Here is a 25,312-nt window from a genome sequence, read left to right on the forward strand (position 1 = left end):
CCTACCTAAATATGGTTCCCAATCAGAGACAACGTAAAACACCTGCCTCTGATTGAGAACCATATCAGGCCAATCAGACACACCTAAACCAATGAGACACAAAACATAGAATATACCCACCCAGCTCACGTCCTGACCAACTAAACAAAGACTAAACAAAGGAAATAAGGTCAGGAACGTGACAACCTCTCTGGATTACAACCAAATTATGTACTATATTACGTATTGGATCACAAAAAAAATTAACTTTTACATTTCCGTGTAGTTTACCAATAATATAGTCTAATGGTGAAGTGGACATACTCGGTATTCATCACCCGAAATAAAGAAATGAAATATTATGTTTGAACTTAAATATAGTAATTGATTAAAAATATATATATTTTGCGCAACAGCAAAAACTTCTAAAGGTATAATCTTTTAAAATTATATTATAAATAGGACTGGTGGAGTTATGTCACACATGCAGCTAACAAATGTCTGCTCTACTCAAATTTATAACCAACTAATTGCAGCATTACCGCAAAAATGGAAGAGGCAACTGAAAGGGGAGAAAGTAAGGAACTTGTCTGTCAGCCCTGAATTAAAGACCAAAATTGGCTAAAGAAAATTGTGATAAAGAAAATAGTATACTAGTTTAATTTATGGACCAAAACATGTAATTGACAGCTGTGCCATATAGATTGCAAAATAGTTGGGAAGAAATGTTTGATGTACCGATTCCATGGCACATGGTTTATGAACTGATACACAAAACACTAGATTCAAAACTTTGACTTTGTCAATTTAAATGATTATACAAAATTCTTGCAACCAATGTAATGTTATATATATACAGTGGGGAGAACAAGTATTTGATACACTGCCGATTTTGCAGGTTTTCCTACTTACAAAGCATGTAGAGGTCTGTAATTTCTATCATGGGTACACTTCAACTATGAGAGACGGAATCTAAAACAAAAATCCAGAAAATCACATTGTATGATTTTTAAGTAATTAATTTGCATTTTATTGCATGACATAAGTATTTGATACATCAGAAAAGCAGATCTTAATATTTGGTACAGAAACCTTTGTTTGCAATTACAGAGATCATACGTTTCCTGTAGTTCTTGACCAGGTTTGCACACACTGCAGCAGGGATTTTGGCCCACTATTCCTCCATACAGATCTTCTCCAGATCCTCAGGTTCGGGGCTGTCGCGGGGCTAACGGACTTTCAGCTCCCTCCAAAGATTTCTATTGGTTCAGGTCTGGAGACTGGCTAGGCCACTCCAGGACTTGAGATGCTTCTTACGGCGCCACTCCTTAGTTGCCCTGCTGTGTGTTTCGGGTCGTGTCATGCTGGAAGACCCAGCCACGACCCATCTTCAATGCTCTTACTGAGGGAAGGAGTTGTTGGCCAAGATCTCGCGATACATGGCCCCATCCATCCTCCCCTCAATACGGTGCAGTCATCCTGTACCCTTTGCAGAAAAGCATCCCCAAAGAATGATGTTTCCACCTCCATGCTTCACGGTTGGGATGGTGTTCTTGGGGTTGTACTCATCCTTCTTCTTCCTCCAAACACGGCGAGTGGAGTTTAGACCAAAAGCTCTATTTTTTGTCTCATCAGACCACATGACCTGCTCCCATTCCTCCTCTGGATCATCCAGATGGTCATTGGCAAACTTCAGACGGGCCTGGACATGCGCTGGCTTGAGCAGGTGGACCTTGCGTGCGCTGCAGGATTTTAATCCATGACGGTGTAGTGTGGTACTAATGGTTTTCTTTGAGACTGTGGTCCCAGCTCTCTTCAGGTCATTGACCAGGTCCTGCCGTGTAGTTCTGGGCTGAATAACTCACCTTCCTCATGATCATTGATGCCCACGAGGTGAGATCTTGCATGGAGCCCCAGACCGAGGGTGATTGACCGTCATCTTGAACTTCTTCCATTTTCTAATAATTGCGCCAACAGTTGTTGCCTTCTCTACCAAGCTGCTTGCCTATTGTCCTGTAGCCCATCCCAGCCTGTTGCATGTCTACAATTTTATCCCTGATGTCCTTATACAGCTCTCTGGTCTTGGCCATTGTGGAGAGGTTGGAGTCTGTTTGATTGAGTGTGTGGACAGGTGTTTTTATACAGGTAACGAGTTCAAACAGGTGCAGTTAATACAGGTAATGAGTGGAGAACAGGAGGGCTTCTTAAAGAAAAACTAACAGGTCTGTGAGAGCCGGAATTCTTACTGGTTGGTAGGTGATCAAATACTTATGTCATGCAATAAAATGCAAATTAATTACTTAAAAAATCATACAATGTGATTTCTAGAGATAATATAATAATATATTAGATTCCGTCTCTCACAGTTGAAGTGTACCTATGATAAAAATTACAGACCTCTACATGCTTTGTAAGTAGGAAAACCTGCAAAATCGGCAGTGTATCAAATACTTGTTCTCCCCACTGTATATATGGGGGATACAACCATCCCAGCTCTGCAGATTTTGCTGCGAAGAGACAGAATCATTAGATAATTTGTTTTGGTACTGTCCATATGTAGCTTGTTTTTGTTCGCACGTTCAGAAATGGCTGAAGAATTGCAACATTTACCTGGAGCTAACTCTGCAAATAGCACTGCTGGGTGATTTAAAAAGTCATAGTCAATCGATCAATAATATAGTAATACTCTTAGCAAAAAATGTTGTCTTTAATTTACAATATGTAGAATCTATGAGAATAGAAAGAATCAGAACTTTTGTGAAACATCACAGCACTGTTGAAAAATATATGGCAAATAGAAATCAAAGCTGATAGTGTTCAGAGATAGATGGGAGGGGTTGAGTGGAGCTGAAGGATGGCACTAAAAACAAACAAAAGATAACTATTGTAAAATATACTGTGTCCGTAAAATGTATATAGTATGTATAAGCTGGAAGTAGAAGCCTAATTGTTGTTTTCCATTAGTTTACTCCAATTAAGGGGAGGAATGGTAGGGTTAGGGGAAAATAATAAATATGGGGGATTGGAAATAATGCAGACAATTACATTGATGGAAGCCACAATCTAACGGAAAAATTCAAGCTGATCTACCCCCTAAAAAATAAAATAAATATATTTTTTAATAAACTCTAATCTAATCTATTATTTCGCTTCTTACCAATTTTGCTGGTGTAATTAGGCTATTTGAAATCTGATATCCCAACTCGTGTCCGTGCATTTATGTAAGCATTTATGGACAGTGTTGAATATAGGCTAAGTCATAAAATGAGAATAGGCTGTATTGAAATGCCCCTTGCATCAAATATCCTGTTTTGTCATTTTAGTATTTTGCACAAGCTGCTAGGCAGAAATGCAAAAGATGCCTATGTAGAGTAGTGCTTCCCAACTCCTCGAGTACCCCCAACAGCACACATTTTTGTTGTAGCCCCAGACAAGTACACATGATACAACTTGTCAACTAATCATCAAGCCCTCAATGAGTTGAATCAGGTGAGTTTGTCTGGGGCTAAAACAACCATGTGTGCTGTTGAGCGTCTGGAGGACTGGAGTTGGGAAACACTGATGTAGAGTAAGATGATGGAAAGGTTTTGCAAATCAGCCTCAACCACCTGAAGATTGATGTTCATTACAGTTTTCTTGAATGTGGAGTAATTTGTAGAACGTCACATGAACATATTCAAACGCCCGGTATTTGGGAAACATAGATCAGGGGTGGCCAACCCTCTTGGAGAGTTAACTTTTGGCAGGATTTTCTATGGCCCAAATGAATTACATATTTACATGTTTGTTTGCTATGGACAAGGAGAGACTGAAATCCATAATATGGTTAGCAACTGCCACCAACCAATAATATTAGCATTTTCTTTCACCCAAAAAAGTTATTCAATGTCCCCCAGTTAGCTTACTCTAAATGTCATGTTCAAATAATCTCAAAGGTACTTCAAACCAAGTCGTCGAATATTGAGTGGTCAAGGGCCTAAGCCATGTGAAAATATGGAGAATTGCAGGAAATTAGTTTTAAAACATTAATTTTTTTCTGGGGGTGGATCAGCCATCCACAATGCAGGTGATGGCTGCAGGATGAAGTTGGTGAAGAGCAACTGCAGAAACTCACTGCAGTCAAAATTTCATGAACTTTGATCACCTGATTTTTGTCAAGTTCATGCTTTTGCTCAATGCAATATACTTTGAAGGCGGCAAACAACGATGGTCAAGGACTTGACAAAGTGATCTGCTCGAACGCATCCTTTTACTTCTCTAGCCTTGGCTACCACACGAGCACTCAATCGGTCACACGTTCAAGCTAGCCAATAATGAGCTAGTTCCCACTTTTGACGTGTTGGTATCATGCGTAGAAGCACTGGGCACAGAACATTGCATTAATCACGTAGTTCGTTAGCTAATACATTTTTCTTAAAATGTTGAATGAGTGTGAGCTGGACAGCTATCGAGGAGAGATGTTCAGACTTAAACTACAGCTCCCAGAATGCAACCGCAATGCAGCGTAGGTGCGTATATCCGGTGTCGTAAACACATTTTACTTCCGCCCAGACAGACCGACACTGGCAGCCAGAAAATGAAAACGTAGCTAACTTTTAAAAGCAGCAATCAACAAGAGCTTTTTGAGCATAGTTTCATATTTTACAATAAAATCAGGACATGTTTCTCGACGTGACTGAATATTGACGAAGCCGCGAAAAGCAAAGACAAACGCGTTGGCCGCTCAAGAAAGTTTGTGTGAGGGCCTGTAAACAACATGTCCTCCGCCTCGCAGGCATCCTCTAGACGGCAATGGTGCTACCTCTGCGATCTGCCCAAGATGCCCTGGGCCATGCTCTGGGAATTCAGCGAAGCTGTTTGCAGGGGATGCGTGAACTACGACGGGGCGGACAGAATCGAGCTCCTAATTGAGACGGCCAGGCAGTTGAAGAGCAGCCACGGTGTTTTGGACGGAAGGTCCCCGGGCCCTCAGCAAGGCAAACCCAGCTCAAGTGGACCGATGGAAGGAGGGAGGCAGCATGCAGAACGTTTAGAAAGGGGGAGGGGAGAGTATGGCGTTTCCCCCCGCCTCCCCAATGGTCTGCACAGAGCTGAAGATGTGAGTATGTCAGAGGGGAGCAGACAGAGCCCCAACACTAGAAGGGCTATGGCTGGGGCCGCACCTGCTCTACATGGGACCATACCTCATGCTTTGATAGCCCAGGGGTTAGTGGGGGCCCCTCACGGCTTGTTGGCCCCCGTTTCAGGCACCAGAGCTGGGGGCCAGCAGATGGCTGGTTCCTCTGGCCATATAATGGGTGGTGATGGAAGGCGCCAGGTAATGTCAGCCATGTCGCTGGGGGCTGGTGCCTCCACTCTTGTGGGTCTGGAGGCAGGCTGGAGGAATGGTGAGGTCATGGCTGAGCTGGCAGAGAGCGCCAGGAGCCGGGCAGAGGGCTGGCCCAACCGCCCCAGAGCGGTACGAGATGTCCTGGTGACCCTCTGCGGCTGTGCCCCCTTCAGTGTGCGCTTCAGGAAAGACCACAACCTGGTGGGGCGCATTCTCGCTTTCGAAGCCGGGACCGGGCCTGAGTTTGAGCTGAAGGTGTTTGTGGAATACCCCAGCGGCTCTGGAATAGTCTTCTCTGGCATCCCGGAGCTTGTCAGGCAGATGTTTCGTGACTCAAACAAAGACGCGGGCAAAGCGGTGAACTCTGGGCTGCGTTACGTGGAATATGAGAGGCGGCAGGGTGCCGGGGACTGGCGTGCGCTCACGGAGCTCCTTAGTGACGGTGTACGCTCGTTTAAGGAGCCACCGATGCCCGAGATCCTCCCACAGCCGTACACGGATGCCGGCATGCCCATGGCGCCCGCCGGCCGCTCTGCACCTACCAAGGGTGCTGCACGGCGACGCAAAGCATCACCGAGCTCTGAAAACGGAGAGAGTGATGGAAGACCCATGGGGGATCACTCAGCCAGAGAGCCCTGGTCTCGAGGTGCCTATCCAGGCATGGAGCCCCTAGGCTCAGGCATGGCCAACCCCCAGGACGGCCTTCCCCGCTCACACAGCCAGCCCTCGCCCATCTCAGCGCTCATGGGAGTGGCCGACAGCCTAAGCTCAAGCCAGATGTCCCGAGACGGCCCCGGCATGTCCTCAGCCCATTCCTCCGCAGCTGGCCGCCCAACCAGCAGCAGTCCCTCCTCTGCCTCCACCGCAGTCTCCCAGGCAGATATGGGCCAGGGTGCCCAAGGGGGGGCGAGCACTACCAGCGCTGGGGATTCCGGGAGCGGCGCCCTGCTTTGCTGCACCCTCTGCCGAGAGCGCCTGGAAGACACTCACTTTGTCCAGTGTCCTTCTGTCCCGCACCACAAGTTCTGCTTCCCATGCACGCGTGGCTCCATCCGCAGTCAGGGCCCTGGAGGAGAGGTATACTGCCCCAGCGGCGAGCGTTGTCCCCTGGCCGGATCCACCGTGCCCTGGGCTTTCATGCAGGGAGAGATCTCCACCATCCTGGCCGGAGACGGCGACGTGACGGTGAAGAAGGAGAACGACCCCTGACCCCAATCAAGGTGAAAGGCCCATGACATCCATCTTTTATTTTTTTCATAATCTATTCGAGCAGTAGTTTTTTCTGTTTCTAATAAATGTTGTAATTGTCTTCTTTCTCAACAGCGGATCAAACACTTTTAAAGCTCTTCCCTGATCTATTTATCTCACCCGGAAGTTCAGATTGGCTGCAGTTCATCACGTGCACCGCAGAGGTGCAGCAAGAAATAACCGAATCACCACGCAACCCAGGAGGCAATAGAACCACCTTTTTAAACAAGTTAGGAGGGCACCAGAACCATCTGTCCAAAAGGGGGCCACTTGTCTGTCCAAGCTGGGCTCATCTGTTAGTAATAGTTAAACTAGAGAAAATCACAAGTCATTCTCCATGTCCAATGAAGAAGCAGAGGCTATTCACGAGGCCTTGTTTTAAAAGCCCAGGATTGAAAGCACAGGTCTGTTCTTTAATATGACAATCTCTCAACGTGTTTCTATATAAAACAATTTAGTTGCATACTGTGTCATATGTGAACGATACCAATATTGAAAGTCCATGGGTAGCCAGAAGCAGGCAATTATTTGGACAGGACAAATAGATTTTTAAAACAATGGAAAAACCAAGGTTTAAACAAGTCTCTTCAATATATGCTCCTTTATTACATATTGTATGTCAGAAATGTGAATTTACTTTAAATGACTGTAATTTCTATTTTTGATACAAATTTATGTATGCGTTTATAGTAAGTAATAAGACCAAAGATAGCTTTGTGCTCTAATTTTACTGTAGCTTTGTATGCTGTACTCACTGATAACTCTGTTTCTTAATCTACCACAGAAGTAAGCTGGTTGTTTGTCTAACTTTTTTTGAAATCCCTGTGTGTGTATACACACTCGCTTCAATGGTTTAACAACATACTCAAATGTGATCTTAATATGGGGTCAACTCTAATAAATTCCATTATAGTCATTGCTCTTGTGGATTTTTTGTCTTGCTCCCTTTTTGCTAGTGCAATTCAATTCCTACCCTTTTGTAAAAATGTTTCTGTATGGCACACACACATCAGGAGAAGTGCAGCATTTTTCAAACATTTAATTCATCTTAGAAAAAGGTACAGTGGCACTCATATTGGCACTTTCCAAAGGAGGAAAGTTCAAAACGCTATTTTTACACTGTTGAAATTACACCGTTAATGAGAATAACCTGATTCCAACCAATTTAATTAGAATTTTGAATAATTTAGTCCAGGCCATTTGACTTTGAAAAATCTCAAATACATGTGAACAACAAGTCCTAAATTACAATTTATTTAAGTGAATTGTGAAAGGGTGCCAATATATTACAGCACAACAGTACATAGACATTTGAAGACAGGCACATATTTAAAATCTTTTTCCATGATTCAGCATTTTAAAACTCAATAAAATTCCAATGATACCACAGTAAACCACCTCTAACTGTAAACAATGTATTTGAGCAGCGAAATAGGGTATAAAAAGTTGACAGACATTCAATAAATGTCAAACGAGCTCACATTTCACATTCCTTGTATGCATAGACTGGTACCAAGCGTCACAACCAATTTCCAGGATTAGAATTGGGCGGTATTTAATTTTCATACCGTTTCTGTACCATACCGAAGTATACAATATTGCTAAATGTTCACACAAGTGGCGCCCAAAAGATTAATACTTTTTTTGACACAAAACAATTTAGGCACTAGGGATCTTGATCCAGGAGGGGGTTGAATGTCTCTGCTGTAACCAAGAAGCTTGATCATGACATCTAGCCACTTCACTAGCAAACCAAATGCATAGCTGGAGCCCTACGCTGGATATAATTTGATATCTTCGATTTCTTATAGTTACACTTAACTTATAGCTAACTATAAGTAGTGGCGTAGCACGGTATTGAAAATCATACCGTCGGTATTCGGCAATACCCCGGTATATCGCCCAAGCCTAATTAGAAAATATTGTAAACAAAACACCCATAGATTATGTATATTGTAATAACATTTTCACAAACAAAAAGGAAGCCTGAAAAATATAGAATTTGGTATCACCCCTTATTGATCTGGTTCATGAGGACCATGTTTATATTCCATTGACAAATATCAAGTGATAATGAGCAACTTGATGGTCAGCCATCAATGCTTTTCATTGGAGTCACCCAGTGAAACCTCGCAAGGAGCTTCTTGATCCAACAACGTGACCCCTCAGAAAGGGCTTCCTGTGTCCCGGAGGGCCTCTTGGGCCCCTTTCAGTGTCTCCCTCTTCACACACTTCCAATAATCTATGATGCCACGCTGGGGCTGCACCTGGGGAAATACAAACATCACATAATAATTAGAGGTCGACCGATTTTTTAAAACCTGCATATTTAGTTCAAATAAATTCATGTTAGCAGGCAATATTAATTAGGGAAATTGTGTCACTACTCTTGCGTTCAGTACAAGCGTAGTCAGGGTATATGCAACAGTTTTGGCCGCCTGGCTCGTTGCGAACTAATGTCAGAATTGTGCATAATATTGAAGGTTGTGCAAGTGTAACGGATGTGAAATGGCTAACTAGTTAGCGGGTACGCGCTAGTAGCGTTTCAATCAGTTACGTCACTTGCTCTGAAACCTAGAAGTAGTGTTGCACCTTGCTCTGCAAGGGCCGTGGCCTTTGTGGAGCGATGGGTAACGATGCTTCGTGGGCGACCGTTGTTGATGTGTGCAGAGGGTCCCTGGTTCGTGCCCGTGTCGGGGCGAGGGGACGGTTTAAAGTTATACTGTAAAATTGATGCTGTTGACCCGGATCACTGGTTGCTGCGGAAAAGGAGGAGGTTGAAAGGGGGGTGAGTGTAACGGATGTGAAATGGCTAGCTAGTTAGCGGGTACGCGCTAGTAGCGTTTCAATCAGTTACGTCACTTGCTCTGAAACCTAGAAGTAGTGTTGCACCTTGCTCTGCAAGGGCCGCGGCTTTTGTGGAGCGATGGGTAACGATGCTTCGTGGGTGACCGTTGTCGATGTGTGCAGAAGGTCCCTGGTTCGCGCCCGGGTATGGGCGAGGGGACGGTTTAAAGTTATACTGTTACACAATGTAACAGCAAAATTTAGACTTGGGGTTGCCACCCGTTCGATAAAATACGGAACGGTTCCGTATTTCACTGAAAGAATAAACGTTTTGTTTTCTAAATGATAGTTTACGGATTTGACCATATTAATGACCAAAGGCTCGTATTTCTGTGTTTATTATATTATAATTAAGTCTATGATTTGATAGAGCAGTCTGACTGAGCGATGGTAGGCAGCAGCAGGCTCATAAGCATTCATTCATACAACACTTTACTGCAAGTATCTCTACTTGCACATCATCATCTGCTCATTTATCACTCCAGTGTTAATCTGCTAAATTGTAATTATTTCGCTCCTATGGCCTATTTATTGCCTACCTCCTCATGCCTTTTGCACACACTGTATATACTTTCTTTTTTTTCCTACTGTGTCATTGACTTGTTTCTTGTGTTATTGGTTTGTTTACTGTTTACTCCATGTGTAACTCTGTGTTATTGTCTGTGTCACACTGCTTTGCTTTATCTTGGCCAGGTCGCAGTTTTAAATGAGAACTTGTTCTTAACTAGCCTACCTGGTTAAATAAAAGGTGAAATCGGCCTCCCGGGTGGCGCAGTGGTCTAGGGCACTGCATCGCAGTGCTAGCTGCGCCACCAGAGTCTCTGGGTTCGCGCCCAGGCTCTGTCGCAGCGGGCCGCGACCGGGAGGTCCGTGGGGCGACGCACAATTGGCCTAGCGTCGTCCGGGTTAGGGAGGGTTTGGCCGGTAGGGATATCCTTGTCTCATCGCGCTCCAGCGACTCCTGTGGCGGGCCGGGCGCAGTGCGTGCTAACCAAGGGGGCCAGGTACACAGTGTTTCCTCCGACACATTGGTGCAGCTGGCTTCCGGGTTGGAGGCGTGCTGTGTTAAGAAGCAGTGCGGCTTGGTTGGGTTGTGCTTCGGAGGACGCGTGGCTTTCGACCTTCGTCTCTCCAGAGCTCGTACGGGAGTTGTAGCGAAGAGACAAGACAGTAATTACTAGCGATTGGATACCACGAAAATTGGGGAGAAAATGGGATAAAAATTTAATTAAAAAAAAACAAACAAATAAAGGTGAAATCAAAAAAGAAAATTGCCAGCAGCTTTCTCTTTGCTTCAAGCAGCAGTAGCAATGCTTGAAGCAAAGCGCTGTTTATGACTTCAAGCCTATCAACTCCCGAGATTAGGCTGGCAATACTAAAGTGCCTATAAGAACATCCATTAGTCAAAGGTATATGAAATACAAAATGGTAGAGAGAAAGTCGACGCATCAAAATTCCTATAATAACAACTACAACCTAAAACTTCTAAACTGGGAATATTGAACCACCAGCTTTCATATGTTCTCATGTTCTGAGCAAGGAACTTAAACGCTATCTTTTTTACATGGCACATATTGCACTTTTACTTTCTTCTCCAACACTGTGTTTTGGCATTATTTAAACCAAATTGAACATGTTTCATTATTTATTTGAGACTAAATTGATTTTATTTATGTATTATACACTGCTCAAAAAAATAAAGGGAACACTTAAACAACACAATGTAACTCCAAGTCAATCACACTTCTGTGAAATCAAACTGTCCACTTAGGAAGCAACACTGATTGACAATACATTTCACATGCTGTTGTGCAAATGGAATAGACAACAGGTGGAAATTATAGGCAATTAGTAAGACACCCCCAATAAAGGAGTGGTTCTGCAGGTGGTGACCACAGACCACTTCTCAGTTCCTATGCTTCCTGGCTGATGTTTTGGTCACTTTTGAATGCTGGCGGTGCTTTCACTCTAGTGGTAGCATGAGACGGAGTCTACAACCCACACACGTGGCTCAGGTAGTGCAGCTCATCCAGGATGGCACATCAATGCGAGCTGTGGCAAGAAGGTTTGCTGTGTCTGTCAGCGTAGTGTCCAGAGCATGGAGGCGCTACCAGGAGACAGGCCAGTACATCAGGAGACGTGGAGGAGGCCGTAGGAGGGCAACAACCCAGCAGCAGGACCGCTACCTACGCCTTTGTGCAAGGAGGAGCAGGAGGAGCACTGCCAGAGCCCTGCAAAATGACCTCCAGCAGGCCACAAATGTGCATGTGTCTGCTCAAACGGTCAGAAACAGACTCCATGAGGGTGGTATGAGGGCCCGACGTCCACAGGTGGGGGTTGTGCTTACAGCCCAACACCGTGCAGGACGTTTGGCATTTGCCAGAGAACACCAAGATTGGCAAATTCGCCACTGGCGCCCTGTGCTCTTCACAGATGAAAGCAGGTTCACACCGAGCACGTGACAGAGTCTGGAGACGCCGTGGAGAACGTTCTGCTGCCTGCAACATCCTCCAGCATGACCGGTGTGGCGGTCGGTCAGTCATGGTGTGGAGTGGCATTTCTTTGGGGGGCCGCACAGCCCTCCATGTGCTCGCCAGAGGTAGCCTGACTGCCATTAGGTACCGAGATGAGATCCTCAGACCCCTTGTGAGACCATATGCTGGTGCGGTTGGCCTGGGTTCCTCCTAATGCAAGACAATGCTAGACCTCATGTGGCTGGAGTGTGTCAGCAGTTCCTGCAAGAGGAAGGCATTGATGCTATGGACTGGCCCGCCCGTTCCCCAGACCTGAATCCAATTGAGCACATCTGGGACATCATGTCTCGCTCCATCCACCAACGCCACGTTGCACCACAGACTGTCCAGGAGTTGGCGGATGCTTTAGTCCAGGTCTGGGAGGAGATCCCTCAGGAGATCATCCGCCACCTCATCAGGAGCATGCCCAGGCGTTGTAGGGAGTCTTATACACATCTAGATGTGTATCATCCGCCACCTCATCAGGAGCATGCCCAGGCGTTGTAGGGAGGTCATACAGGCACGTGGAGGCCACACACACACTACTGAGCCTCATTTTGACTTGTTTTAAGGACATTACATCAAAGTTGGATCAGCCTGTAGTGTGGTTTTCCACTTTAATTTTGAGTGCGACTCCAAATCCAGACCTCCATGGGTTGATAAATTTGATTGTGATTTTGTTGTCAGCACATTCAACTATGTAAAGAAAAAAGTATTTAATAAGAATATTTCATTCATTCAGATCTAGGATGTGTTATTTTAGTGTTCCCTTTATTTTTTTGAGCAGTGTATTAAGTTAAAATAAAAGTGTTCATTGAGTAGTTGTAATTGTTAAGATTACAAATATATATATTTAAAAAAGCAGCCGATTAATCGGTATCGGCTTTTTTGGTCCTCCAATAATCGGTATCGGCATTGAAAAATCATAATCGGTCAACCTCTAATAATAATAATAATAATGTTAATAAACTTTACAGAGTGGCTGCGTGAATTGATCAACAGGGCACCTTTTTATGTGGACTAAACAACCCCCCAAAAATTTTTATGCAATCTCCGCTGCTTCCTCCCTTTCCTAATCCTCACTTCTGAGATTAACATTCTGAAAAATTTTGACAACATGATCAGCGTGAGGTTTTCTCCCCCCAAAAAGTGCGTAAAGTAACACATCGCGGAACTTTTAAAAGGTTATTTAGTACACTGGAAAAGGTGTCCTAGGGGGCGGGGCGGTTCGATTAGATTGTGTAGCCTCGGCTGAAACTTAACTTGTATAGCACAATTCATACAGAGACCGCAACTCACAACACAATGATTATTAACAAGTAAATTGGAGACTTGCATGAAAGTTTGAGTGAAGCACGGATCTCAAGATCAAATAACGCCTTGACATACTTTTTAATGTGATTGCCAACTGGTAAATACCCCCTTTACCTTCAAGCCACGTAGTACTCGGTCCTCCATCACTCCGATAAACTCCTTGTGGCTCAGGCAGTTATCGCCGTCCAGGTCAAAGATCTTGAACACAGTGTCCAGCACGTTCTCCGAGAGGTCGTGCCCCGTGGCGATCTTCACAGCTCGCTTAAATTGGACTGTGGAGTATCAAAAGAAAGTCAAATTATCAGGATAATGTCTTTGGTTGAAGTGATTTGCCTGTGTCGAATCAGAAACTGTCATACAAAATGCCCTTCCTACTTAAAACAAGGTAGACATGAAAAATTACCCATTCCAATAGGTCGGTTGGCTTCACTTATCATTTTCACGGAGAAGGCAAAGTCCTCCAGGTTGTTGGTGAAGAGGCAGAATGCTTTGAACTCATCAAATGTGATGCTCTACAAGAGAAAAGGGACAAATGTCCAAGTCGTACATTGATCAGTCACCCCTTGAGATCCCCCCAAAATGTGTTATATATTTCACTTCTTAGACCTGAAGGTACATTGACATGACTGCATATTATCCCTATCCGAATATTTTGAAATTTCATCCTTCCTTCAATAAAAAGTGACCCCCATATCTGAATTTGTTGGATTGGGGAAAACAATTGGGTGGTAATTGGCAACCTCGCTTTCACCTATAACAACCCTTACTGATCTGTGATGACCTCAAGGAAACGAGGGTGGATTACTTTCTTTTTTACCTGGCCCGCGGGGATCCTCTTCCTCATGTTCTCCCAGTAGGCCTCGTTGGCTTCCTCGTTGGTGTAGTGCAGCAGCCACTCTGCAAAGTCCTCCCGCCGCATGGTGTCCATGCCCTTGGAAAACTGCAGGAACTCCATCTCCTGCACCTCCGCCTGCAGGTCCTCCATGAACCTAGAGGAGACATCCAGAGTAAAGACACTGAATGTGACTAGGTCGGATCTGGGCCCGTACTCAGTGTCTCAGAGTAGGAATGCTGATCTAGGATCAGGTCTCCCTGTCCTTGTAACTATATTATGACCTAACAGGCAACACTGATCCTTGAGCAACAAGAAGTATTCAGTGCGTATGAGAAAACATGATTTTACTAGGATTAGGTACACCTATATATACAAAAGTATGTGGACACCCATTCAAATTAGTGGATTCTGCTATTTCAAACACACCCATTGCTGAAAGATGTATAAAATCAAGCACACAGCCATGCAATCTCCAGACAAACATTGTTATTGTGAAGTTGCAATGTCTAGGAGCAACAACGGCTCAGCTGCAAAGTGGTTAGCCACACAAGCTCACAGAACTGGACCGCCGAGTGCTGAAGTGCGTAGAAAATTGTCTGTCCTCGATTGCAACCCTCACTACGGAGTTTAACTTCCTCTGGAAGCAATGTTTACAGCACAAGATCTGTTCATCGGGAGCTGAATGAAATAGGTTTCCATGGCCGAGCAGCTGCACACAAACCTAAGATCCCCATGCGCAATGCCAAGCGTCGGCTGGAGTGTTGTAAAGCTTGCCATTCTACTCTGGAGCAGTGGAAACATTGCGATGAATGATGATGAATCACACTTCACCAATGAGGGCTGTGATGAATCACGCTTCACCAATGAGGGTTGTTTTTCATGGTTCGGGCTAGGCCTCTTAGCGTTAAGATTTCCCTTCACTGGAACTACAGCATACATTTACATTACAGACGATTATGTGCTTCCAACTTTGAGGCAACAGTTTTGGTAAGGCCTTTTCCTGTTTCAGCATGACAATGCCCCCTGTGCACAAAGCGAGGTCATACAGAAATGGTTTGTCAAGATTGGTGTGGAAGAACTTGACTGGCCTGTACAGAGCCCTAACCTCAACCCCATCAAAGACCTTTGGGATGAATTGGAACACCGACTGCGAGCCAGGCCTAATCGTCCAACCTCACTAATGCTTGTGGCTGAATGGAAGCAAGTCCCCGCAGCAATATTCCAATATCTAGTGAAAAGCCTTCCCAGAAGAGTTGAGGCTGTTAAAGCAGCAAAGGGGGGAACAACTCCATATTACTATGATTTTGGAATGAGATGTTCGACGAACATGTGTCCACATACTTTTGGTCATGTAGTGTATTTTACCTGCAGAATACATTGTACTGAAGCTTGTTTTTGCCATTCCTGCCAAAGAAGAATGCCTGCAGTGTAGTGTTCACACCATCCCCCTCTACGACTGGTTTCTGTGAAGATGACATCAAGTTTCAACACTTCCCGCCTTTGTTATTACTGCAAGCCCCATCACGCTTGAAATACGAGTAAACACAATCAGTTTCCCAGCCGGTACACAATGGTTTACGTCACCGTACAATGACAGTTGGCAAGGCTTAGTGCTTTCAATGTGCATTTCCACATGTAATTTAAAATAATTAAAATAAACTTTATTCAACTAGGCAAGTCAGTTAAGAACAAATTCTTATTTACAATGACGGCCTACCGAGGAACAGTTAACTGCCTTGTACAGGGGCAGAACAACAGATTTTTACCTTGTCAACCTTTGTTACTGGCCCAACGCTCTAACCCCTAGGCTACCTGCTGCCCATATCAAGTATTTTGAAAACTTTTCAACAAGTCACATAAATGACTAAGGAGTTCAGTCTTAAAAAGGTTTAGTGTTGACTCACCACATCTGTGGCACCTTCCATGGGCACTTTATCTTTTCTTTTCCCAATGATTTTCTTGAGCTTCATCATAAAACAAAGCAGCAACAATTATTCCTTGTATTATAATAAACACAGATACTAAACTACAAAAGATTAAGCTAAAAACATGTACTAATAGTGAGAGCATTTCTTAGCTAGCTTAGTCTAAAAATTCAGGAAACAACTAATTCAGTTATAAACCCACTAATAACACATACATACCTCTTACTCATCTGGATTATCCAATAAATGTCAGCAATAAGAGAATTTTTCATTAGTCAAAAAGGTTTACTACCCACAATGCCTCACTAATATTAAAACTGGAGCCAGTTTGAAACAGCAAACAGTGTGTGTTTGAGATCGACAGAACAGCAGTTGTACCGCATAGAACTACTGATCTACAAATCATCTTGCATCCCAAATGCTACTCATGATGTGACCAAAGCGATCACTTGCCTGCCTTGCTCACACTGATCCCCTCAAACACGCTGAATGATTATCCATGCTGCTCCTCGCTATACTTTGTCAGGTGCATAACATGCTTACGTGTAAGATGTTTTGGACCCCATATTCCCAGTAGGAACACACAACAGAGGTATCTTAACGCTATCTAAACCCTGTGGTTCCCAGTGTTGCTGAATGTCCACACCAGGCTCTGTTCAAAATTAGGGAATCAACTTTTCATTGGTTTGGTACAAAACTGTGTCAGTCACATGCATTTTTGTAGCAATGTATGCATATTGCATTGTGCTAAAGCCAACTGGCAAATACAGTATGTTAACAAGCTAGATTCTGTAGCATACAATGCATTCGGAAAGTATTCAGACCTCTTGACTTTTTCCACATTTTGTTACGTTACAGCCTTATTCTAAAATTGATTAAATTGATTTTTCCCCTCATCAATTTACACAGAGTCAGAGTCCTTTAGGTGCCTTTTGGCAAAAACTGGGAGAAACTGGTGCAGACTTGAAGTACTGGCCATACAACATGTGACTGAGTTAGTATCAAGAGTATAGTACTCACTTGTAGGAGCATTTATTTTAAAACCTCCAACTGGGCAACGTCCATGTAAGGGCTGGTAATATTTTGGAATTTAACAGTGTGGATACTTGATATAGATATACATGACTATATAATTTCATATACAATCAGACTGAATACAGATTACTATATGCAACATGAAAATACAAATCCATCAACTCCTTGAGAAGCATATCATCGCTGTCTGATGAAAACCTCATCTCCAAACCACAAATGTTTCAGTAAATTCAAAAATATTACCACATTTTCCGCATTAAAGAACATACAATTATGAAGCTTCAGAAGCTATTTTGAATACATTTTCTTGGTCCTAGAGTCACGAAATGTTCAGAGTACATTGAGGGGAATTACTGCTTTCAATTAATATATATATATTTTTTTTTTAATTGGCCACAAATGCAGTTACAAGGTTTTCATCAGAGAGCGACGATATAAAAAACAAAAATGTGAGGAACATTATATAATACAGATTATAAAGCATACCTTGAGAAACTCCTTTCTGTCCACATGCTCATTGCCATCAATATCAAGCATTTTGAAAGCTATATGAAATCCTGTGTGTGGCTCTGAAATTACACAATGCATTTTCTATTAGAAAATAACATCACAGGCTTATCTGCAGTTGACGTCTGAAGTTTATATACACTTAGGTTGAGTCATTGAAACTTGTTTTTCAACCACTCCACAAATGTCTTGTTAACACCCTATAGTTTTGGCAAGTCGGTTAGGACATCTAATTTGTGCATGACACAAGTAATTTTTCCAACAATTGTTTACAGAGATTATTTCACTTATAATTCACTGTATCATAATTCCAGTGGGTCACAAGTTTACATACACTAAGTTGACTGGCCTTTAAACAGCTTGGAAAATTCCAGAAAATTATGTTATGGCTTTAGAAGCTTCTGATAGGCTAATTGACATCATTTGAGTTAATTGGAGATGTACCTGTGGATGTATTTCAAGGCCTACCTTCAAACTCAGTGCCTCTTTGCTTGACATCATGGGAAAATCAAAAGAAAAAGTACCACGTTCATCTGTACAAACAATATTACGCAAGTATAAACACCATGGGACCACGCAGCCGTCATACCGCTCAGGAAGGAGACGCGTTGTCCCCTAGAGATGAACGTATTTTGGTGAGAAAAGTGCAAATCAATCCCAGAACAACAGCAAAGGACCTTGTGAAGAAGCTGGAGGAAACAGGTACAAAAGTATCTATATTCACATCTATATTCACTATATCGACATTACTTGAAAGGCTGCTCAGCAAGGAAGAAGCCACTGCTCCAAAACCGCCATAAGCCAGACTACGGTTTGCAACTGCACATGGGGACAAAGATCATACTTTCTGGAGAAATATTCACTGGTCTTATGAAACAAAAATAGAACTGTTTGGCCATAATGACCATCGTTATGTTTGGAGGAAAAAGGGGGAGGCTTGCAAGCCGAAGAACACCATCCCAACCGTGAAGCACGAGGGTGGCAGCATCATGTTGTGGGGGTGCTTTGCTGCAGGAGGAACTGGTGCACTTCACAAAATAGATGGCATCATGAGATAGGAAAATGATGTGGATATATTGAAGCAACATCTCAAGACATCAGTCAGGAAGTTAAAGCTTGGTCGCAAATGGATCTTCCAAATGGACAATGACCCCAAGCATACTTCCAAAGTTGTGGCAAAATGGCTTAAGGACAACAAAGTCAAAGTATTGGAGTTGCTATCACAAAGCCCTGACCTCAATCCTATAGAAAATGTGTGGGCAGAACTGAAAAAGCGTGTGCGAGTAAGGAGGCTTACAAACCTGACACCGTTACACCAGCTCTGTCAGGAGGAATGGTCCAAAATTCATCCAACATATTGTGGGAAGCTTGTGGAAGGCTACCCGAAACATTTGACCCAAGTTAAACAATTTAAAAGGCAATGCTTCCAAATACTAATTGAGTGCATGAAAACTTCTGACCCACTGGGAATGTGATGAAATAAATAAAAGCTGAAATCATTCTCTCTATTATTCTGACATTTCACATTCTTAAAATAAAATGGTGATCCTAACTGACATAAGACAGTTACTAAATATCAGGAATTGTGAAAAACTGAGTTTAAATGTATTTGGCTAAGGTGTATGTAAACTTCAACTGTAGGTACTGCTTGGACCCAACAAAGCAGCGACAAGATGAGCGCTAAACAGCAGGGTCTTCTGAAATAATGATTCTAGCACAACATTGTTGGTGACTGGGCAACATTTTGAATGAGAAAGTTAAGTCGCCAAAACAGTACCGCCAAAACACTACCATATGAGCTGTGTGTTCAGTATCTAAGTATGAGAAAAAAATACTATAAATACAAAAATAAAATGTGCGTTCTATTGGACTGTTTGAAGATGTTATTTTTCATTTTGTGCCTACTGAAAACCACCACCCAGGTTGTCAGTCCAGCCACATATAAGTTTTAGCCAGCTTTTCAGTCACTGCACTAACCCTGAGGGCATAGAAAATCCCACAAATTCAAGTAATGCATACATAATCTTATTATTTTCACAATGTGTTACAGTAACAGGCTACACAATGTACTATCCTAAACATGATAGATAGTACATTAGATTAGGCTACGTCAAATTAAGTTAACCTATTGTGCAGACAATAAGATGAGGGGCCTGAAAATATCATGAGCAACGGAAACTCTGCAATTCATAAATGAGCCAGTTCCTGTACAAAGATGTTGCCACACATTCATTATGTTTGCACGTCTATATGCTACATCTGTGCTAAACCAGGGCCGTGTTCATTAGGCACAAAACGGTAGAAAACGTTCTGAAACGGGAAGGTATCATCTGTCCTTGTGTAACAGTGTTGCTTCTGTTCTTCTCCCTGCCCCAACCTGGACTCAAACCAGGGACCCTCTGAACACATTGACATCTGTCGCCCATGAAGAAGCCGCGGCCCTTGAGCAGGTGATGTCACCGATTGAATGATACTAGGCTACACTCAAACCCTTTGACCTCCTCCACAGCAACTACAGCAGTCGGGCAGAGCTCAACTGAGTAGATACCTCTAACTAGCTAGCCAATTGATATCGACTAAACTTGTCCAATAAACACACATTTTTGTTTTCAGTTGCAAACCATTTTGCTAATCGACACCACCCAGATGAAGTAAGATGTGCTGTGTAAGCATGAAAGGATGCAGGTTCCAATGCATGACATTGAAAGGGGGGGCTGTTTCTACTGTATGTCATGCTGAGTCTATAACTTACTGGTCAGAATAGTCAACAGGAACAGGTACTCTGTGTAGGATATCAGACCTGCAAGACACAAAACATGCCATCTGTATCACACAAACATTTCAGTGAGTGTTCATTTAACCCGTTTAGATTGACTCCAACATTACATACATATTTCCTGCCTGAAGTATAACTAGCCAGCATCTTTTAACTTTGATAAAGCACGTAGCACCAGTGAGGTTGATTGACCATGCCATGAAAACGTACCATTGTCTCCAAAGTTTCTGAACAGACTGTTGCCTGCCTTGGCCCGTGAGGCAGCATCCAGCATCTTATCCACCTCCTGCAAGTATCATCAATTACGCAAAGAGAAACAACAAAAAGTAATCTTGTGCTGCAATGCTTATGTTGGTAAGACTATAGTAAATTCAAAACAAGTTCTGACAATGAGTTAACCCGATCCCAACACTCACCTTTTTGGTTAGAGCTTTATTTTGCAATTTACCTACAAGCAGAAGGAAAAGTAAAGAGCAGTTCTTGCTTGGAACAAAATGTAATACACTTACCCAGATGGAGCTTGTATCTAGCCAATGAAGCCATATGCCAAACAATTACATTCATTACATCATGCAGTATCCCTTTTCAAGCACGTAGGCCATTTTACAACATGGACACTGTCATTTGATACTACTGTACTTACGGTCAACATTCTCCAGCATGATTGAGAAGAGGAAATCCCTTGGTGTCATGTAGAGCTCCTCATCATACATCATTGAGGCAAACTGGTTGAAGCGCATCCGTCTGGCAGACATCTGGGATACTGGAAGCACCTATAATACCGAATGAAGAATTAGCACTAAAAGGAGGACAAAGTCTAAATTAAGGGGCAGTGCAAAGCTGAAAATTGGATAAGATAATGGAAATAGAATGGTCAGTACTCCTGACCAACTATTTTGGCACAGACTTTCATGCAAACAGCAATTAGCTAATGGATACATTTTATTTGCTTGCTTATTTCTATCAATGTATCTACTGATTGCACAATTTCCCTATACATAGAAAATATTATCCCATAGGCCTCTCCCTCTCGGTCACCACAATCACACCGTTATTCAACTGGTCGTTCAGATCGGCACCGTTTCCGTTTTATTTAACGTTGCACATGAATGGCATGATGATTACGGTGGCTCAGAGGGCGATATTGTTTTGTGTGTTCTTTATATATGAACTGTGTTTGAATACTCATACTAACCATGCTATCTGTGACGTAAATGTAGTGTATACTTTTTGATCATAGTATGGATATAGTTAATATGCCAAAAGTTTCCGGATGTCGTACTACATTCGCCAAAATAGGAAGTATACAAACAGTGAACACTTGCTGTGATTTAGGGTCCATAATGCAATTCTTCTGGAAATGGGCGTGACTTATGCAGCCGAAGTCTAACGAGAGCGGATACAAATGTATTGCTTTACTAATTATGACAAATGTTGTGCAATGTAATAAAGTAATGAACGTTACTTTTCGAATAAGTTACCTTACAGTTATGTTGGCTGACAATTCGTTAGCTACGCTACCCTTACAAACCACATACCGGTTACATACTGCTGTAAATCAAATTGTATTAGTGACATGCGCCGAATACAACAGGTGTATGTATACCTTACAGTGAAATGCTTACTTATGAGCCCCTAACCAACAATGCAGTTTCAAAAAAATACAGATAAGAGATAAAAGTAACAAGTAATTAAAGAGCAGCAGTAAAAGAACAACAGCGAAACTATATACAGGGGGTACCAATACAGAGTCAATGTGCGGGGGCACCGGTTAGTTGAGGTAGTATGTACATGTAGGTAGTTATTAAAGTGACTCTGCATAGATGACAAGAGAGTAGCAGTAGTGTAAAGAGGGGGGTGGGGGACAATGCAAACAGTCTGGGTAGCCATTTGACTAGATATTCAGGAGTCTTATGGCTTGGGGGTAGAAGCTGTTTAGAAGCCTCTTGGACCTAGACTTGGCGCTCCGGTACCACTTGCCGTGCGGTAGCAGAGAGAACAGTCTACGACTAGGGTGGCTGGAGTCTTTGACAATTTTTAGGGCCTTCCTCTGACACCGCCTGGTATAGAGGTCCTGGATTGCAGGAAGCTTGGCCCCAGTGATATACTGGGCCGTTAGCACTACCCTCTAGTGCCTTGCGGTCCGAGGCCGAGCAGTTGCCATACCAGGTAGTGATGCACCAGTCAGGATGCTCTCGATGGAGATGCTGAAGAACCTTTTGAGGATCTGAAGACCCTCAGTCTCCTGAGGGTTAGTTGGTTTTGTCGTGCCCTCTTCACAAATGTCTTGGTGTGCTTGGACCATGTTAGTTTGTTGGTGATATGGACACCAAGGAACTTGAAGCTCTCAACCTGCTCCACTGCAGCCCCGTTGATGATAATGGGGGTGTGCTCGGTCATCTTTTTCCTGTAGTCCACAATCATCTCCTTTGTTTTGATCACGTTGAGGGAGAGGTTGCATAAAGATATGCTATGTTAGCTAGCTGCTTTCTAACGGCGTTAGTTGGTTACTAATACATCAAAATTGCCAGTATATTAACAATATCCTATCTAACTACCTACCCAATGTTTATTGACTTGATTATTCCAGTCATTAGCTGTGCGTTCTCAATGGACATTCAGGTGCTTTCAGAAATTCGCTCTGGCTATCCGAGTTGTCCGAGAGTACTCTCCTTTGAGTGTACCAGAGTAGCGCAGAATAACTGAATTTACGAACGCTCAACACACGTTGAATATTGCCAGCGTCGTTAAATGTTGGCAAAATAGCTTAATTAAATTGTTGCCAGCAGCAGTTTGTCACCAACTGTCTGGATAACATGAAAACTGCCTAACCAGCTCTGCTAGGGTGAGTGAAATGGTCAGAGTGAGGTGTTAGCTAGCTACTTCCAGACACAAATGAGAGGTCAGAATAAGGTCAGAATGCTCAAACCCTACTCCTCGGCTAGAGCGTCCAGTGGGCACTCTGAACGCTCCCAGAGCGAAACGCTCTGAATTTACAAACGGACAATCTGACAACGCTCTGAATTTACCAACGCCCAGAGCGCACTCTGGCACTCCAGATTGAATTTAAGAACACACCCGAAGTAGTAAAATGTCTAGCTAGTAATTTGTTAGGCTAGCAAGAGGTTGCATTGCAACAGCATCAACTTCCGGTAGACAGGCGAAGCGCTAGTATGCTCAACTGAAGGATACTGTTCGTTTACAGTATACTAATAGTATGTAGTATATACTCATTAAGTATACAGTATGTTAGTATGGGTATTCGAACACAGCTATGATCTATGTCTGTGCTCCACAAGTTTTGCTATTTGATGGTCACACCATATTGATTAGGGCTGCTTTCAGTATGAAAAAAACGGTGTCGTTTCCGTCTAATTAAACGTTTAACACCGTTCTGAATACACCAAAATACTCTCAAAATGTTGATTGGATCCAAAAAAAAAACATTGCGATAACTAGCTACCTAACGTTACCATATTAATTGTACGCATAGCCATGGCTAAATAGGCTACTTGTTTACTAATAGGCCTACTGTAATATAGGACGCCGCGCATCGTCCTTAATATGGCTGTTTACTTGAGCATTGTACTAACATTCAGTTGTGATAATGCCTGGTAGAAAAGTTTAGCATACAAATACTGGCTCACCAGGCACTTAGCAAGATTCCTGGCATGTTCGGATAGCTAGTTAACTCAAACTTCGTGGCTAACTTTACAGATAGCTAGCTAGCTGCGCCACTTCACCAAAGATACTTTAACGTTACCTTTTCCTCCTCGGCATGGACGGTGAAGGGCAAAAACCTCTTGCTCGGCTCAAAGTGATAATATACCAGCCCGCTTCCAACGACAGACCCCAAAATGCCAGGTCCCAGGGCACTATGCAGCGTTCTGTATGACCAAGGTCTCCTCCAAAAGTTTCTCAAAACTCCAGCAACCCTACCAAAGCTGGCCATTTTCCGTAAACTTCTTCTTAGGTACCGTCTTCTTCGATGACGTTTAATGGCGGTTGGCATCCAATACATGTTGCATTACCGCCACCAACTAGACTGGAGTATAACTCCTTTATACTTTGCTTGAATAAAAAAGAATAAACAAATACCATATAAAACAAAGAATAACATCCACCCCCCTCAAATTATTTAAATATATTTAGTCCTACTTAACACACCCTGTAACTCTTCTGACGTCAAGTCTCGCACACCCAAATACCTCTCTGCAGCAGCCACCACAACCTCAATTTTCTGTGACTTATGTTCCATTCCTGCAGTACAGTTGATAACCATTGCTATAAATGATAAAAATCCAATCTTACTGAAACATATATCACTTGTTGGACTATCCCTCTGCACTGGTACAGCTCTACAACTCACACGACTCCTCATGATCCCCCTTGACCAATCTTCCTTTACTTTCTTCACTGCCTCAGCATAGACAGCTTTTGCACTACTCTAACCCTGGAAACTTCAACCTGCCTCTCTCGTGGACATTTCTGATCTCCAGCCCCATGGGTATCCCTACAATTAACACATACCACTACTTTCCCCAATACTACACATGCCTTTGTCTCATGCCCTTACGCACACTTCTCACACCTAGGAACCTCCCTCCTACACACTGCTGCCACATGCACATACGGTTGACACCTGTAACCACATAATGTATTCGGCACAAAAGCTCATACGGGATAACGTACATATCGTAACATCACTTCGTTGGGCAAAGACTGAACATCAAAACTCAAAAGAACAGACAACAACTCTTCTGTTTCACCACTCACGCCACCCTGTCTGCGTCGCATCAAACTACGAGCATCGCAAACACCCGGAATCTTCACCTTCAGTTGCTCAACTTTCACATTTACCCCAGTAATCACTCCTCTCAATGGCACCCTTTCCTTGAGAGCAAAACAATTCACCTCTCTTGTCCCCATTCGTTTAACGTGGAGCGCCTGCTCCATCTGACCAGCAGAAACACACAATTATCAAAAGACCACTTCTGATTACCT

General features: G+C 43.1%; 2 protein-coding genes across 2 annotated transcripts; one reads left to right on the forward strand and one right to left on the reverse strand.

The window, feature by feature from the left end:
- The first annotated feature begins 4,517 nt into the window (after window positions 1-4,517).
- On the forward strand, window positions 4,518-6,718 carry LOC111982063 (interferon regulatory factor 2-binding protein 1). The gene is made up of 2 exons (XM_024013599.2): window positions 4,518-6,528; window positions 6,632-6,718. Exon 1 carries the CDS (start codon window positions 4,736-4,738, stop codon window positions 6,515-6,517), a length of 1,782 nt encoding a protein of 593 aa, XP_023869367.1. The 5' UTR covers window positions 4,518-4,735; the 3' UTR covers window positions 6,518-6,528; window positions 6,632-6,718.
- A 1,442-nt stretch (window positions 6,719-8,160) lies between these two features.
- Window positions 8,161-24,310, reverse strand: LOC111982064 (calcium uptake protein 2, mitochondrial). The gene is made up of 12 exons (XM_024013600.2): window positions 24,072-24,310; window positions 20,952-21,081; window positions 20,725-20,756; window positions 20,519-20,594; window positions 20,285-20,332; window positions 17,512-17,594; window positions 15,970-16,029; window positions 15,431-15,528; window positions 14,048-14,219; window positions 13,634-13,742; window positions 13,345-13,502; window positions 8,161-8,823 (listed from the first exon to the last, which is right to left on the reverse strand). Exons 1-12 carry the CDS (start codon window positions 24,258-24,260, stop codon window positions 8,722-8,724), a joined length of 1,257 nt encoding a protein of 418 aa, XP_023869368.1. The 5' UTR covers window positions 24,261-24,310; the 3' UTR covers window positions 8,161-8,721.
- Between the last annotated feature and the right edge of the window lie 1,002 nt (window positions 24,311-25,312).

The sequence above is a fragment of the Salvelinus sp. IW2-2015 genome, linkage group LG20 (assembly GCF_002910315.2).
Source record: "Salvelinus sp. IW2-2015 linkage group LG20, ASM291031v2, whole genome shotgun sequence".
NCBI classification, from domain to species: domain Eukaryota; kingdom Metazoa; phylum Chordata; class Actinopteri; order Salmoniformes; family Salmonidae; genus Salvelinus; species Salvelinus sp. IW2-2015.

Bases quoted from the DNA above. Each gene is read 5' to 3' on its own strand.
- LOC111982063 (XM_024013599.2), top strand. From the start codon at position 4,736: ATGTCCTCCGCCTCGCAGGCATCCTCTAGACGGCAATGGTGCTACCTC.
- LOC111982064 (XM_024013600.2), bottom strand. From the start codon at position 24,260: ATGGCCAGCTTTGGTAGGGTTGCTGGAGTTTTGAGAAACTTTTGGAGG. The intron at 20,757-20,951 runs GTAAGTACAGTA...TTCTGCTTGTAG, and splicing joins CATGCTGGAGAATGTTGACC to GTAAATTGCAAAATAAAGCT. The intron at 13,743-14,047 runs GTAAAAAAGAAA...TTTCTCTTGTAG, and splicing joins AGAGGATCCCCGCGGGCCAG to AGCATCACATTTGATGAGTT.